Here is a 16,537-nt window from a genome sequence, read left to right as displayed (position 1 = left end):
TTTGAGAGGTGTAACCTGAGGTGTGAACAATCACCTAAGGTGTTTGCCCCCCCTTATGAAGGGGCCCCCCAGTTGGAAGGAGTGCACTATCGGAGACGCTGGCAATCGTGGGGGATTTCCTCGTGATGAGTCAATCGTCCTTCCCATCAACGTCAATGAAATGCAAACATAATGAGGCTACTGATTCGAAGACCCTTCCTGCTGCACCACGGTTCCTCGTGGTATCACGTACTGAATACAGTCAGTCCTTTGCCACAGTCGATCTGTTCATTATTCAGCTGTTGATGCCATTGCTGGCCCTGTGAAATCCTGCTTTCATTTATGGAATGGCACTTTGCTTTTGGAGACGGCTTCTGATTCTCAAGCACAACTACTTGCTGCCTCACTTCTCCACGGCTACCCTGTTCGTGTCAAGGCACGTAGAACTTTGAATCCTTCCCGTGGTGTAATTTACACCAGACTGCTTGACGGTCTAACAGAGGCAGAAATACAATTTTACCTCTCTGATCAGGTGTCACTGCTGTCCTTCGTGTAATGAAAAAGGTTGATTCCTCCTCGGTGCCCACCCACACTCCTTTCCTCACCTTTGATAGGGTGGTGCTCCCGTCCAAGATTAAAGTAGGCTACGAAATCATCACAGTTAGGTTGTACATTCCGAATCCGAGGCACTGCTACCAGTGTCATCGTTTCAACCACAATAGAACATCTTGTCGACACCCAGCCATATCCGTAACCTGTGACAGGGATGCACACGAGGGCAAATGTCTGCCTTCTCCTCCCCGCTGTATCAACTGTAATGGCGGCCGTGCTGCTGCCTCCTGGGATTGTCCCGTGTATCTAGGTGAGCGGACTGTTCAAGAGATTTGGGTAAAGGAAAAAGTGCCTTACCCAGTAGCTCGCAAGTTACTGGCTAGTCGCAAACCCTGTGTTCTCCCGTCTGGCACCTATAGTTCAATTCTTGTTACCTCTTGCTCCACGAAGGACATGGCCACGCAGACATGCGACGTCAAATTTGGCTCGGAGGTTGTGAAGTCGCCCAGTGTCTAGGTAGCATTACCGTCCCCTCATCCTGCTGTGCACCAAACCGTCAAACCCTCGCCTAAAGGGGTGAAGCTCCCCACTACGCAACCGGCAGGCAGGAAAGGACAGAAGGAGTACTCCCTAGAAGACTTCCTCGAGCCAAACAATACTCGAGTATTCCCCTAACCAGAAGGGCTCAAAGAAGTCCGCTAAAGACAAACGGTCTTCTCCTTCACCAACTCGATGATCCTGCTCGACGGTGTCACCACGTGGTCACCTAGCCCAGTCGGCCTCTGTCTCGCCGGTGCGCACCACCAACTGTTTTTCAGGATTGGACTCCACAGACCGACCGTACAAGCACACTGATGCTTCTGTGAACCCCACGGAGTAGAATCCTCCTGCTTCTGTGCCCTGTAGTAGCGACTCTACACCGGCTGTCTCTCGGAAGCCACTGAGTTGACACCTCTACATCTCTTGCTCCTCATGACTGTCCTCTGATGGAACATTCGCGGCCTTCGGTCCCACAAAGAGGATTTATGGCTGCTTCCAGCATCGCAGCATCCCCTCGTACTCTGCCTTCAGAAAACGAAATTGCGCCCTCAAGACCACTTTGAGCTTTCACATTACTTACCAATTTGTTTTGACCTTCCCCCTGAGGTCGGCATCCCATCTCGTGGGGGGGGCGTTACGCTGCTCGTACGTGTTGACCTTCATTGTCAACCCATCTCCCTGACTACCCGTCTTCAAGCTGTTGCCGTTCGCCTTTTCCTTCCCCACCTGACTTTCTCCCTCTGCACCATTTATGCGCTTCCGTCCTTCGATGTCACATGGGCAGACTTACTTCAGTTTTGCTACTTGGTGACTTTAATGCACATCATCCCCTTTGGGGTTCTCCCAGGACCTGCAAGAGAGATGGAATCTTGGCTGACCTTAACCAACTCCACCTCTTCTGCCTTAACACTGCAGCACCCACTTTCCTTTCTGACTCCTCGCACACGTATTCCCATTTGGACCTATCCTTTTGCACTGCCCAGCTTGCCCATCGTCTTGAGTGGTCCGTTCTTTCTGAAGTCTACTCGAGTGACCATTTCCCGTGTGCTGTCCGTCTGCTAACTCCTACCTCATCCACATGCACGCCCAAATGGCAGGTTACTAAGGCTGACCGGCAGCTTTACTCCTCCCTGGCGACCTCCGTAGAACAAGATTTCCTCAGTTGTGATGACCAGGTGGACTATCTCACCAACATTATCCTTACTGCTGCAGAACATTCCACTGCTCGCACTTCCTCTTTACCACATCATTTTCCAGTCCCTCGGTGAACCTAGGCATGCCACGACGCAATTCGTGCACGGAGACGTGCTCTCCACGTTTTTGACTGCCACCATTCGCTGGAGAACTGTTTTCGATATAAACAGATGCGTGCAAAGTGTCGTCGAGTTCTTCGGGATAGCAAAAGAGCTGGCTGGATTTCATTCACTAGTTCTTTTAACAGTTCCACACCTTCCTCTGTCGTGTGGGCCCATCTCCGACGGCTCTCTGGAACAGAGATCCATTCCCCCATTTCTGGCATGACAGGTGCTGATGTCATCATTGAGCCAGTTGCTATCTCCAACACCTTGGGCTGCCATTTTGCAGAAGTTTTGAGCTCTTCCCACTATCACCCTGCCTTCATCCATCGGAAACAAGTGGAGGGGGCTCGGGCGATACCCTTCTCTTCTCCGAATCGTGAGTGCTACAGTGCCACCTTCACTATGAGGGAGCTAGATCGTGCTCTCAGCTCATCCCGGTTTCCGCCCCAGGGCCAGACACTATCCACATTCAGATGTTGCAGCACCTCTCTCTTGCAGGCAAGATCTTTCTGCTTAACACATATAACTGCATCCGGGCTGAGGGCACATTTCCTGGACGCTGGCATGAAGCCACCGCCATACCCATACCTAAGCCTGCTAAGAACAAAAACCTTCCTTCTAGCTACTGCACCGTCTCTCTTACCAGCTGCGTTCGCAAGGTGATGGAACGTATGATTCGTGCTCGGCTGGTGAGGTGATTATAGTCTCGCCATTTACTCACGAATGCACAGTGTGGATTTTGGGCACGGCGTTTTGCAGTTGACCATCCCGTTACTTTGTCTATCTATGTCATGAATGGTTTTCTGTGGAAATCCCTGACTGTGGCAGTGTTTTTCGATTTGGAGAGGGCCTACGACACCTGCTGCAGAACTGGCATCCTCTGTAATCTTTATGCGTGGTGCTTCTGCTCTGTTTTCTTCAGGCATTTTTACGAGACCGAGTTTTCAAGGTGTGTGTGGGTTCTTCCTTGTCTGAAACCTTTATTCAGGAAAATTGTGTGCTTCAGGGTTCTGTCCTGAGCGTCATCCTCTTTGCTATCACCACTAACCCTCCAATGGCCTGTCTTCCGCTGGGCATCTCCGGCACCCTTTTTGTTGACAATTTTGCCATCTATTGCAGTTCTCCACAGACGTGTCTCACTGAGCGGCCTCTTCAGCACTGTATTGATCGTCTCCACTCCTGGACCATTGCCAGTGGCTTTCTCTTTTCCACTGGCAAAACTGTCTACACGAATTTCTGATGACGCAAATGGTTTCTCCCACCATCTCTCCATCTTAGGCCTGTTGCCCTTCCGTTCGTTGACAGTGTGAAGTTCCTGGGGCTCATGCTCAGTAGGAAACTCTCTTGGTCCTCCCATATCTCTTACCTGGCAGCCCGCTGTACGCAGTTCCTCAGTGTCCTACGTGTCCTCAATGGTACTTTTTGGGGTGCCGATCGAACTACCCTCCTCCGTTTGCACCGGTCCCTTGTCCGTTCTAAACTCAACTATGGGTGCTTTGTTTATGCATCTGCATGCCCATCCGTTGTATGTCGTCTCAACTCTATCCATCATCATGACATCCGTTTGGCCATGGGCACCTTTTATACCAGCCCGGTTGAGAGTCTGTATGCTGGAGCTGCTGAGCTACCACTGTCCTACCGCTGTGACTTTCTCCTCAGCAGCTGTGCATGCATGCATGCCGTTTGTCTGCCACATGTGGCTACCCCTTTTATGCCTCCTTCTTTGACGATTCCTTTGATCGTCGGTATGGGGCTCATTGCTCTTCTCTGTTACCTCCTGGAGTCCGCTTTTGTCACTTGCTACGGTGACTTAACTTCACGCTACCTGCAGCTTTCCCAGTGGGTGTGAATCCTTCACCACCTTGGCTTCGTGAAGTGGCCCACGTTAACCTTTGCCTTCATCTACTTCGTAAGGACACTACTCCAGCCTCGGTCTATCACCTTCAGCTTCGCAATCTTCGCATGGAACTTAGCGATAGTACCTTTGTATACACTGGTGGCTCTCGGACTGACCTGTGTCTTTCAATATCGGCTTCTGGCCCACTCTTCAGTATTTACAGCTGAGATTTCCCCCTTTTATAAGGCCACAGAGGACATCCGGTGACACATTCTTCCCAATTGCGTCCTCTGTTCAGACTCACTCAGTGCCTTCCAAAGTCTCTGTGCACTGTACACTTCGCATCACTTAGTGCAGCAGGTCCAGGGAAACTGTCACTTGCTCACTCTTGGTGGCGCCAATGTCACGTTTCTGTGGGTCCCCGGTCATGTCGGTCTGCCCAGAAACGAGGCTGCTGATGCTGCTGCCAAGACTGCAGTCCTTGTACCTCAGCCCGCGAGTACCTCTATTCCCTCCGATGATCTCTGTGTTGCTGTCTATCAGGAGGTGGTGTCCTTAAGCATCGCCAATGGCCTTCCCTTCAGCTTATTAAGGGTGTACGGGACGCCCTATGCTTACAATGTTGAATTGAGCTAAAAGTTAGGAACATTTTCTCATTTGTTATTTGGACGATACTCTTGATTTTTTCACAGAACACAGAGATATGTTCTGCTTTAATGCTGAATTATTAATTTTGAAAAAATAATGTATAGTTTTTCAGATATTTTATTTTTTGTAAATGTTAAAAAAAGCTATACATTTTAACAAGTATTTTAAAATTTACATTTGTTAATACAAAATAATTCCACATATCTTTTAATTCAGATATATTAGAAGGTCTTAAGGAACAACCACAGAAAATTTCATCTTTCTACTATAAATAGGCCCTGAGAAAATGTACCTTATACACAAAAAAACTAAAGTTACGGGAAATTAACTTCAAAGTTTTTACTTCAGTACAAGCCTGCTCCATAGCTTGTATCATCAGAATCGTCCAACAGCTTCCTCTTGATGGCTCTGCTATGATGCCTAGCCATCTTTGAATATACTTTTATGGCATTATCTGAAGACCTGAGCCGTTCCTTGTCCAAACAAAGCATAGCTGCAGCAGTTAGTAGTCCTACACAGAGCCCCAACTTCTGCAGAACTTTGCACTTTGTTATATTGCCCTGATTGAATGATGAAACAGCATCATAAACGCCAAAGTGAAGTGTGTTTATACCCACAAACACAGTTTTGGGTAGTCTATTCCATATCACATGGTTCACACACTCATTTGGATTTTGAGTCCGGCCATGAAGACATTTCTTTAGTAAACTAATATCTGCGAGGTCTAGGAATATTGGTTTTATTTCATCCATTATGGCAGGTGGCAGGTGATGAGGGTGATTGTATTGTTTCTTAGTTGCCTTGCCTCTGTTGTACTTGCACCAACTATCGTCTCCTTTTGGACATAGCCCATGTTGGGGATTCTCATTGTTTGTAGCTGTATGAAAAAACAGAGCCCAGACTGCTCTTCTCATTAATTCTGCATCTGCTGTATTCTGTCTTATTGCTAGACCATAGCACTTCTGAATATGATCTATTGTAGCATCTGTCAGTCTATTTTTCCCATCTAAAGTTTTCCCATCGCTCAATTTCTTGCCTTTCATGCTAGCCTCGAGCCGTCGAAGTCTTGATCCCATCCTTTTCTGAACATGGCCAACACACTCCAGTTTGGAAATTTTCACATCATTACCATAGGGTCTCACTTCCTCAATTTCTTTGAAAGCCTTTGAGTCACCATCTCCAAGATAATTTATGTATCTAACGTTGTACCATTTTACTGAGTGTTGATAAATACTTCTTACACCAGCAACTTCCATACCACCACTTGACCCATAGTAATTTGCCGTGCACTTCTCTTCATGTTTATTTTTCATTTTCTCCTTGCATCTGCAATGCTTGGAAAGTATTGCCACATCAACTACCTTACCAGTGTCCACACTTGTAGCTGTTACTACACCATTCAGAGATGTGTGGCCTCTCTTTTGCCAGCTTCCATCAAAAGCTATGGACAAGTCTCTGCTATTATTATTTTCAGCAACTGCTTCCTCAACAGCATCTTCCATGTTTTCCTGTGCCACATCTTCTACAGCAGAGCCTATTGCAATTATGTGTTTGTTAAATTTTGAAGGTGGAGGAGGGAGGATCATCACACCACACAACATGGCACCTGCAGCCCTGCCCTTTCCTATACACCGTAATCCATAAACCAGTCTAATGTTTATATCGTATAGTTTACCTGTATCTGCAGTAACATGTGAGGAATTGAAGAAAGTAACACTGTGTTTGCAATAACTGCACATCAACTCTAATTCACAAGCAAGTCCTACATGTAAGTTTGTTTTCAATGAAACACCACATTTTCCACATTGTTTGCAGCACACATTGTTCTCCAAAACGTCTGATAATAAAGAGACGTTAATTACCTCATATTTTGTAGTCCCAGCATTTAGTTTCTTGTATTGTTCTTCAATTCCAGCTAGTTTTCTTCTTGAAGCACTTTCCAGTGTAGTGGCAGCAGCATCACTCAATGTATCACTACCAGTGTTGAGGTTAGACGCTATTGGAACATCAGATACTGATGAAGATGAATCAGACGAATTTTTAGTACACTTTACTTTCTTGCGCCAGTGTACGCACTTTCTAAATACCTTCAGACTAGGTCTTGGCATGTTGAAGGAAAGAAAACTCAATGACTTCTCCACATATGACTTTCACAACAATTACATGGATGTACTCACAAAGGAAACAATACAAATGGTGCAGAATCTATTGTCAACTGTCTAGCAGTGTAGCCAACAGAAAAGCTAACTCTCTTGTGCTCAGTTACATCTCTGGCAAGGCTGTCTATATCAGGTATATTTCGCGTCTCATATACAAGGTGCGGAACATCGTGTGTCGAAATTATTTTAAAAAATTATTTAAAATAGTTCTATTCACGTCATCCTAAATATTTTATACATGGTATTAAATGGGAGAGTCTAAATTTTTCGAAAATGCATTTACACAAAAATCGATTTTTTCATCGAAAAACTCATTCCGTATACCCTTAAGCCTCTTCTGGCACCTTGGATGACCTCCTCTCGGTCCTCCCGCCGAGAGGAGATTATTTTAACTTGGCTGCGTATTGGGCACTGCCATTTTAGCCATTGTCATTTGCTCAGTGGTGCTGCCACACCACTTTGTACGCATTGCACCCAAATTTTAAGTGCCTGCCACTTCGTGCTGGAACGCCCTGTTTTTACCAATTTATGTTCCAGCTTGGGTTTGCCATCTGATTTATAAGCCGTTTTAGCGAATGACACATGGGCTGTCGACCACATTTGACTTTTTATCCGCCAAAGCGATACGACTAAGGCCATTTAATTTTTAATTTTGGACCTCCATTTTTTGTATGATGATTTCTTTTATCCTGTTTTTAGCGGTCTCCTATTCTGTCCATTGGGACTGACATATAGTCGTTTCCCTCATCTCTGTGTTTGTGTTCTATAGTTTTGACTTGGGCACGTATGGTGCCAGTTGTTTTTTGCACCCTAAAACAAAACAAACAAATAAGACCATCTATCAAATCTTTTATTTTGGAGCTTTAAGAAGATTGCGAAACAGTGTTCGTCAAGAAAGACCTGATTTGTGGCAGACAGGAGACTGGCTATTCCACCACGACAACGCACCTACACACAAAGCCATCACTGTTAAGACAGTTTTTGGTTAAAAATGGCACGGTTCCGCTGCCCAATGCGCCTTACTCACTTGACCCGGCTCCGAGAGACTTTTTCTCATTTCCGTATACAAAAAGGGGCACGAAAGCACAGTGATTTGACAACATTGAAGAAGTCAGTAAAAAATGAGGGAGGAGCTATCAGCCATTTCTAAAGGTCACTGCAAAAAATGTCTCAGAACAGTGGAAGCATCAGTAGGACAAATGTTGTAAAGGAGAGTATTTTCAATGAGATAAGGATGTTTTACAAACAATTTGAAAATTTATAGCTTTTAAAAAATAATTCGCGTTTCTGTTTGGGTACCTCCTCGTATCTATCTCCGTAAATGTTTCCATACAGATGTCTCTGGATTTGCAAACTCACAAGCAGCCTTTCAGGCTGATTTTTTGGAGCTACAAGTGAAAGACTCTCACTTGTTCAACAAGTTCTTCAGTCACTCTTGTTTGTTCCATACTTTTCCCTTTGCACTCAGGTGTACAAAGAAAACTGTTTGCACTGCTCTTTCATTTGATGTATCATTTATGTTGAATGTAACAACTGCTACAAAGCCTCGAAACCCAAATACACATTTTGAAACACCCTGTATATTGTTTTTATATTATAAGCAGAATCTCTGCAAAACTGAAATCTACATACAAGTGAGAATGACTGCTTACTGTTTTCTATCACTGTGGTGCGTGGCATAGCCCTCTCATCGTGGTAGGCACTGCCAGACTGCTGATAGCTCTGCTGAAATTTACATTTATGTGGGTTGGCAGCTCATTTGAATCACAAATCCATGGGGCAGTGGTGTAGTAACCTCCTGGTCCACCTTGCAAGAGCTCCATCAATCCACTTCGCAATATGTGGTAGAAGTGTGAGTGGGGAAAAATAGACAGGTCAGAAAATAAAAGATAATAGTGCCTACCATGTTGTTGTTGTTGTGGTCTTCAGTCCTGAGACTGGTTTGATGCAGCTCTCCATGCTACTCTATCCTGTGCAAGCTTCTTCATCTCCCAGTACCTACTGCAACCTACATCCTTCTGAATCTGCTTAGTGTATTGATCTCTTGGTCTCCCTCTACGATTTTTACCCTCCACGCTGCCCTCCAATGCTAAATTTGTGATCCCTTGATGCCTCAAAACATGTCCTACCAACCGATCCCTTCTTCTAGTCAAGTTGTACCATAAACTTCTCTTCTCCCCAATCCTATTCAATACCTCCTCATTAGTTACGTGATCTACCCACCTTATCTTCAGCATTCTTCTGTAGCACCACATTTCGAAAGCTTCTATTCTCTTCTTGTCCAAACTGGTTATCGTCCATGTTTCACTTCCATACATGGCTACACTCCATACAAATACTTTCAGAAACGACTTCCTGACACTTAAATCTATACTCGATGTTAACAAATTTCTCTTCTTCAGAAACGCTTTCCTTGCCATTGCCAGTCTACATTTTATATCCTCTCTACTTCGACCATCATCAGTTATTTTACTCCCTAAATAGCAAAACTCCTTTACTACTTTAAGTGTCTCATTTCCTAATCTAATTCCCTCAGCATCACCCGACTTAATTTGACTACATTCCATTATCCTCGTTTTGCTTTTGTTGATGTTCATCTTATATCCTCCTTTCAAGACACTGTCCATTCCGTTCAACTGCTCTTCCAAGTCCTTTGCTGTCTCTGACAGAATTACAATGTCATCGGCGAACCTCAAAGTTTTTATTTATTCTCCGTGGATTTTAATACCTACTCCAAATTTTTCTTTTGTTTCCTTTACTGCTTGCTCAATATACAGATTGAATAACATCGGGGAGAGGCTACAACCCTGTCTCACTCCCTTCCCAACCACTGCTTCCCTTTCATGCCCCTCGACTCTTATAACTGCCATCTGGTTTCTGTACAAATTGTAAATAGCCTTTCGCTCCCTGTATTTTACCCCTGCCACCTTCAGAATTTGAAAGAGAGTATTCCAGTCAACATTGTCAAAAGCTTTCTCTAAGTCTACAAATGCTAGAAACGTAGGTTTGCCTTTTCTTAATCTTTCTTCCAAGATAAGTCGTAAGGTCAGTATTGCCTTGCGTGTTCCAACATTTCTACGGAATCCAAACTGATCATCCCCGAGGTCGGCTTCTACCAGTTTTTCCATTTGTCTGTAAAGAATTCGCGTTAGTATTTTGCAGCTGTGACTTATTAAACTGATAGTTCGGTAATTTTCACATCTGTCAACACCTGCTTTCTTTGGGATTGGAATTATTATATTCTTCTTGAAGTCTGAGGGTATTTCGCCTGTCTCATACATCTTGCTCACCAGATGGTAGAGTTTTGTCAGGACTGGCTCTCCCGAGGCCATCAGTAGTTCTAATGGAATGTTGTCTACTCCCGGGGCCTTGTTTCGACTCAGGTCTTTCAGTGCTCTGTCAAACTCTTCACGCAGTATCTTATCTCCCATTTCATCTTCATCTACATCCTTTTCCATTTCCATAATATTTTCCTCAAGTACATCTCCCTTGTATAAACCCTCTATATACTCCTTCCACCTTTCTGCCTTCCCTTCTTTGCTTAGAACTGGGTTTCCATCTGAGCTCTTGATATTCATACAAGTGGTTCTCTTCTCTCCAAAGGTCTCTTTAATTTTCCTGTAGGCAGTATCTATCTTACCCCTAGTGAGACAAGCCTCTACATCCGTACATTTGTCCTCTAGCCATCCCTGCTTAGCCATTTTGCACTTCCTGTCGATTTCATTTTTGAGACGTTTGTATTCCTTTTTGCCTGCTTCATTTACTGCATTTTTATATTTTCTCCTTTCATCAATTAAATTCAATATTTCTTCTGTTACCCAAGGATTTCTATTAGCCCTCGTCTTTTTACCTACTTGATCGTCTGCTGCCTTCACCACTTCATCCCTCAGAGCTACCCATTCTTCTTCTACTGTATTTCTTTCCCCCATTCCTGTCAATTGTTCCCTTATGCTCTCCCTGAAACTCTCTACAACCTCTGGTTCTTTCAGTTTATCCAGATCCCATCTCCTTAAATTCCCACCTTTTTGCAGTTTCTTCAGTTTCAATCTGCAGTTCATAACCAATAGATTGTGGTCAGAATCCACATCTGCCCCTGGAAATGTCTTACAATTTAAAACCTGGTTCCTAAATCTCTGTCTTACCATTATATAATCTATCTGAAACCTGTCAGTATCTCCAGGCTTCTTCCATGTATACAGCCTCCTTTCATGATTCTAGAACCAAGTGTTAGCTATGATTAAGTTATGCTCTGTGCAAAATTCTACAAGGCGGCTTCCTCTTTCATTCCTTCCCCCCAATCCATATTCACCTACTATGTTTCCTTCTCTCCCTTTTCCTACTGACGAATTCCAGTCACCCATGACTATTAAATTTTCGTCTCCCTTCACTACCTGAATAATTTCTTTTATCTCGTTATACATTTCATCTATTTCTTCATCATCTGCAGAGCTAGTTGGCATATAAACTTGTACTACTGTAGTAGGTGTGGGCTTCGTATCTATCTTGGCCACAATAATGCGTTCACTATGCTGTTTGTAGTAGCTAACCCGCACTCCTATTCTTTTATTCATTATTAAACCTACTCCTGCATTACCCCTATTTGATTTTGTATTTATAACCCTGTAATCACCTGACCAAAAGTCTTGTTCCTCCTGCCACCGAACTTCACTAATTCCCACTATATCTAACTTTAACCTATCCATTTCCCTTTTTAAATTTTCTAATCTACCTGCCCGATTAAGTGATCTGACATTCCACACTCCGATCCGTAGAACGCCAGTTTTCTTTCTCCTGATAACGACGTCCTCTTGAGTAGTCCCCGCCCGGAGATCCGAATGGGGGACTATTTTACCTCCGGAATATTTTACCCAAGAGGACGCCATCATCATTTAATCATACAGTAGAGCTGCATGTCCTCGGGAAAAATTACGGCTGTAGTTTCCCCTTACTTTCAGCCGTTCGCAGTACCAGCACAGCAAGGCCGTTTTGGTTAATGTTACAAGGCCAGATCAGTCAATCATCCAGACTGTTGCCCCTGCAACTACTGAAAAGGCTGCTGCCCCTCTTCAGGAACCACATGTTTGTCTGGCCTCTCAACAGATGCCCCTCCGTTGTGGTTGCACCTACGGTATGGCCATCTGTATCGCTGAGGCACGCAAGCCTCCCCACCAACGGCAAGGTCCATGGTTCATGGGGGGGAGTGCCTACCATAAATGACACATTTAACTTTCGACTTAAATGACACATTTAACTTTCCACTCCTATTAACTTTTGCATGATGTTTTGCCAGTAATCTCTGCCTTGTTTATTATGCTAACCTTCACCTTTAATCTCTCAGGTTTTCAAATCTCGTCCAGTTCAGTCCGCAACTACGTCTTTCCTTCTGTGTCCTGTCTAGTAAGTCTCCCCTGACATGGGTTTGTGGGCAACTTTTCCGAAATTCTCCTCCCCCTTGAACCCTTCCACAAGGAGGAGGAGCACTGGCTTCAGAATGCATGCACATTCTATTAACTTATTATGTTTTCTCCTGCTGTCACTTGGTGAGTAGATATTTTGTCTATCGAGTTATATTTTCACAAATTGATTAGTTTTGTTAACAATCGACTTGGTATTATAAATTGTTGTTTGAATTAAATGGGTTTGCTTTTGCTATTTTACACCAGTTGTACAGAATTTACTAAATGTACCACTTTTTCTTTTTCCCACAGTTGTGATTTTTTCATGATAGAACAGCATTAACATTTCCAAAATTTGAAGTTATTACATTACTTATAATTTTCTCCGGTATTATGAATTACTTTGTTAATATCGGACTTTAACAATTGGCTGTATGGCTGTAAATTATTTACCACAGACTGGAATACTGAATTATTTTTTCCTTTCAAATTAATATTACAATTTGTGATGAATTTGAAATTTAATTGATGTATATTTTTATCAGAAATTATTAATTTAGACAATCAGTAGATTCAAGTTTTAAATGATTTGAAATACTCTGGAAGATAATTGAACTTCAGAATTAATTGAAAGACAATGCGTAGACTGAGGAGAGAAATTTCAAATATGAAATATACATACATATCGGGTTGTACGTTAAGTTTTGTGTATCATCTTCTACAGTAATGCTTGATGTCAGTGGCACAGCGCCAGAGAACATTGAGCACACAGAGGTGACTCACACTGAGAGCATCCCAGAGTGCCCCAGAGGGCTACAACACTAAGAAGAATCGCTTCTCAGCTTTTGACAAGATCAATGTAGTTTTTTTTTTTTTTAATTAGGAAAGGTAAAATTAATAAAAAGATAATATATGATTTATTTTAATTTCTATAATAATGTATTACATCTCCAGTAACTTGTACTTTAGCACATCTTCCTGCACCTTTAATCCACAAACACACACTCTCCTGTTCACTAATTTTACGATGATTCCTCGTTCTTAATGAAAACGCCTGGTTAGATATGAAGTAGGAAATACCCAAGTCCCTATTGTACACTTCTCCAACATGAAAAGTGCGAAAGGCTATAACATCTCTTGCATTAAACGCTTCCAAAGCAGTAACATTCTTAACTTGATTACCATCATAACGAACAACAGCAACAGTAATCCAACCATTACCAGCTTGATGTGAGTATAATTGAGTGAGGGTAAAATTAATAATACAACCACAAAACACTGAAGGACCTTGCAATATAACTTGTGCTCCTTTGTTAGCAACTTTAACCTCCAGATCGTCTAATGCCTTATAAACAGTTAAACGCGAACGTCTATATCTTCTCCTAAAACGAGGCATCTTGTTTCCACTTCAGTGTTTTGTGGTTGTATTATTAATTTTACCCTCACTCAATTAGACTCACATCAAGCTGGTAATGGTTGGATTACTGTTGCTGTTGTTTGTTATGATGGTAATCAAGTTAAGAATGTTACTGCTTTGGAAGCGTTTAATGCAAGAGATGTTATAGCCTTTCGCACTTTTCATGTTGGAGAAGTGTACAATAGGGACTTGGGTATTTCCTACTTCATATCTAACCAGGCGTTTTCATTAAGAACGAGGAATCATCGTAAAATTAGTGAACAGGAGAGTGTGTGTTTGTGGATTAAAGGTGCAGGAAGATGTGCTAAAGTACAAGTTACTGGAGATGTAATACATTATTATAGAAATTAAAATAAATCATATATTATCTTTTTATTAATTTTACCTTTCCTAATTAAAAAAAAAACTACATTGATCTTGTCAAAAGCCGAGAAGAGATTCTTCTTAGTGTTGTAGCCCTCTGGGGCACTCTGGGATGCTCTCAGTGTGAGTCACCTCTGTGTGCTCAATGTTCTCTGGCGCTGTGCCAAAGCTGAATCAGATTCATCAAATATGTTACAGCTGTCAGTCAGCATTTACACAAAATGTCATTTAGCGTGTGTTTGTGTGCAGAGACCCACGTGAGCCACCTGCAGCCTCCGCTGTCTATGGAGGAGGTGAACCAGCTGCTGGGCATGGTGGTGGATGTGGAGAACATCTTCATGAGCATGCACCGCGAGGAGGACGCCGACACCAAGCGTGTCTACTACTACCTCTTCAAGGTGGGAACCTACCCCCTCCTGCTTGTCTGTCTCTACAGTACACCTTCCCTGTCTGAGACTCACAAGGAGACCTCCTCGGTATTTTCCTACTTGAGTGTCACTGTCAAAGACACCAATTTTCTAAAGCAGTATTACACACTTCTTGAAAACATTAAAAAATTCAACTTCGAATATTTGAAGATAGGCACTATTAAGTTCAAAAAAATTCCAGGCTTTCGACAGAAACATATGGCTGTATGTGTACTGTACTGGGCTTGTAATTCCTAGGCCTTGGCTCATTTCTGACAAGATGTAATGTTTTTTTTTATTTTTATTTACTTGCATTCTATGTGTAATATCAAATTCAAATGGCAGTTAACACCTCATAAGTTAAGACCCCTCCCCCATGAACCATGGACCTTGCCGTTGGTGGGGAGGCTTACGTGCCTCAGCGATACAGATGGCCGTACCGTAGGTGCAACCACAACGGAGGGGTATCTGTTGAGAGGCCAGACAAACGTGTGGTTCCTGAAGAGGGGCAGCAGCCTTTTCAGTAGTTGCAAGGGCAACAGTCTGGATGATTGACTGATCTGGCCTTGTAACACTAACCAAAACGGCCTTGCTGTGCTGGTACTGCGAACGGCTGAAAGCAAGGGGAAACTACAGCTGTAATTTTTCCCGAGGACATGCAGCTTTACTGTATGATTAAACATGGAGAGCTGCATCAAACCAGTCTCAGGACTGAAGACCACAACAACAACAACAACAAGTTAAGACCTCTGGGCTGAGAGGCCGTCGTCAATCTGTAAAACTTCTTCCTGATGTCTCGTTGCCAACTGAGTCAACGACTGGCTGCCACACCGTGGAGGTGCCGTTTATATAGAGCACATAAAGGGCACCACCATACATCACGTGTGGCCGACTATAAGTCTATCTCTGACAACTGTCATTATTCTCGATTGAAGATAGTCAATTGTCACATCATTATCGATTGTCACATCATTGGTGCAAAGTTGACCGCCATATCTTGACCAACTTTAAGCCTTCCTCTTTTCTCTTATAATTATATTGGTGTTTCTGAGTCTCTATAGATTCCCTACATATAAATGAATGATAATGTGATGCCCTCGCTAGCAGACTCCTCTCACTAAATTTTATTTCATGATCACTGTCTATAAAAATATGGGGTCTAAAACCGATGGATGGTTGTGTGTGTTGCACACGTTTCTGTCCATGCGAACTTGCCAGCTGGTATGAAATACTTATCATCCAATTTTAAGAAAACTATTTGGTGAAAAAATTTGGTTTTTCACATCGTGCAGTCTGATATCTTCACTCACTAAAGGTTTGAATTTTTTTTCATTAAATGCCATAGTTACTGTGCTGTGTCAAATTAAATAAACTTTGTCCAACATTTTAAAAATGTTGCATAAACATTGTGTGTGGTTGATTTTAGCTCGTGGATTGCAGTGAATGAAATGTAGGTATTATATTAAAATTTTATTTAAAATTGGGAGTAGAATGATATGTCATTTCGTTCTCAAGATATTGTGTTTTATACCTGACAGATTGCTGCACACAACACCCCTGTTTACATACTTGGCCATCGCAAATGGTGTGGTCGTAATGATATCTCATAAATGATTCTAGATATCAAAATGAGTTTTTAGAAATGATAGCATGCAATGAGGCACATAGATTGTATGATAAATACTCAGAACTTTTGTATTGTCCAAGATATGGAAGTAACTTGTCCACAGCTGTGTGACGGTGTTGGCTTTAGATCAATACGAATGTACATAGTGATGCAGGAAAGCCCAAGCGGCTCCTATAAACATGTCCACAGTTCCTCGTGAATGGCATAGCAGAATGTGTATACCCATCCACAGCAGTGAAAGAATCAATTAAAAAAATGGATTACTACCATACAAAGGCTTTTAACTTCTGTGACTGTGTTGTTAGAGAGTCAAT

At 42.8% G+C, this 16,537-nt stretch overlaps 1 protein-coding gene across 6 annotated transcripts in view; it reads left to right on the top strand.

Annotated features, from left to right (window-relative positions):
• The window catches only part of LOC126212854 (histone acetyltransferase KAT2A), a 390,973-nt gene that overhangs the window by 118,443 nt on the left and 255,993 nt on the right, over positions 1-16,537 (top strand). For all 6 annotated transcript variants that reach the window (XM_049940291.1, XM_049940289.1, XM_049940288.1 and 3 more), the window contains one exon: positions 14,439-14,587. In XM_049940291.1, the coding sequence (XP_049796248.1) occupies positions 14,439-14,587 (149 nt within the window). The remainder of the gene's footprint in view (positions 1-14,438; positions 14,588-16,537) is intronic.

The sequence above is a fragment of the Schistocerca nitens genome, chromosome 11 (genome assembly GCF_023898315.1).
Source record: "Schistocerca nitens isolate TAMUIC-IGC-003100 chromosome 11, iqSchNite1.1, whole genome shotgun sequence".
Lineage (NCBI taxonomy): Eukaryota > Metazoa > Arthropoda > Insecta > Orthoptera > Acrididae > Schistocerca > Schistocerca nitens.
This window is presented reverse-complemented; position numbering and strand designations above follow the sequence as displayed.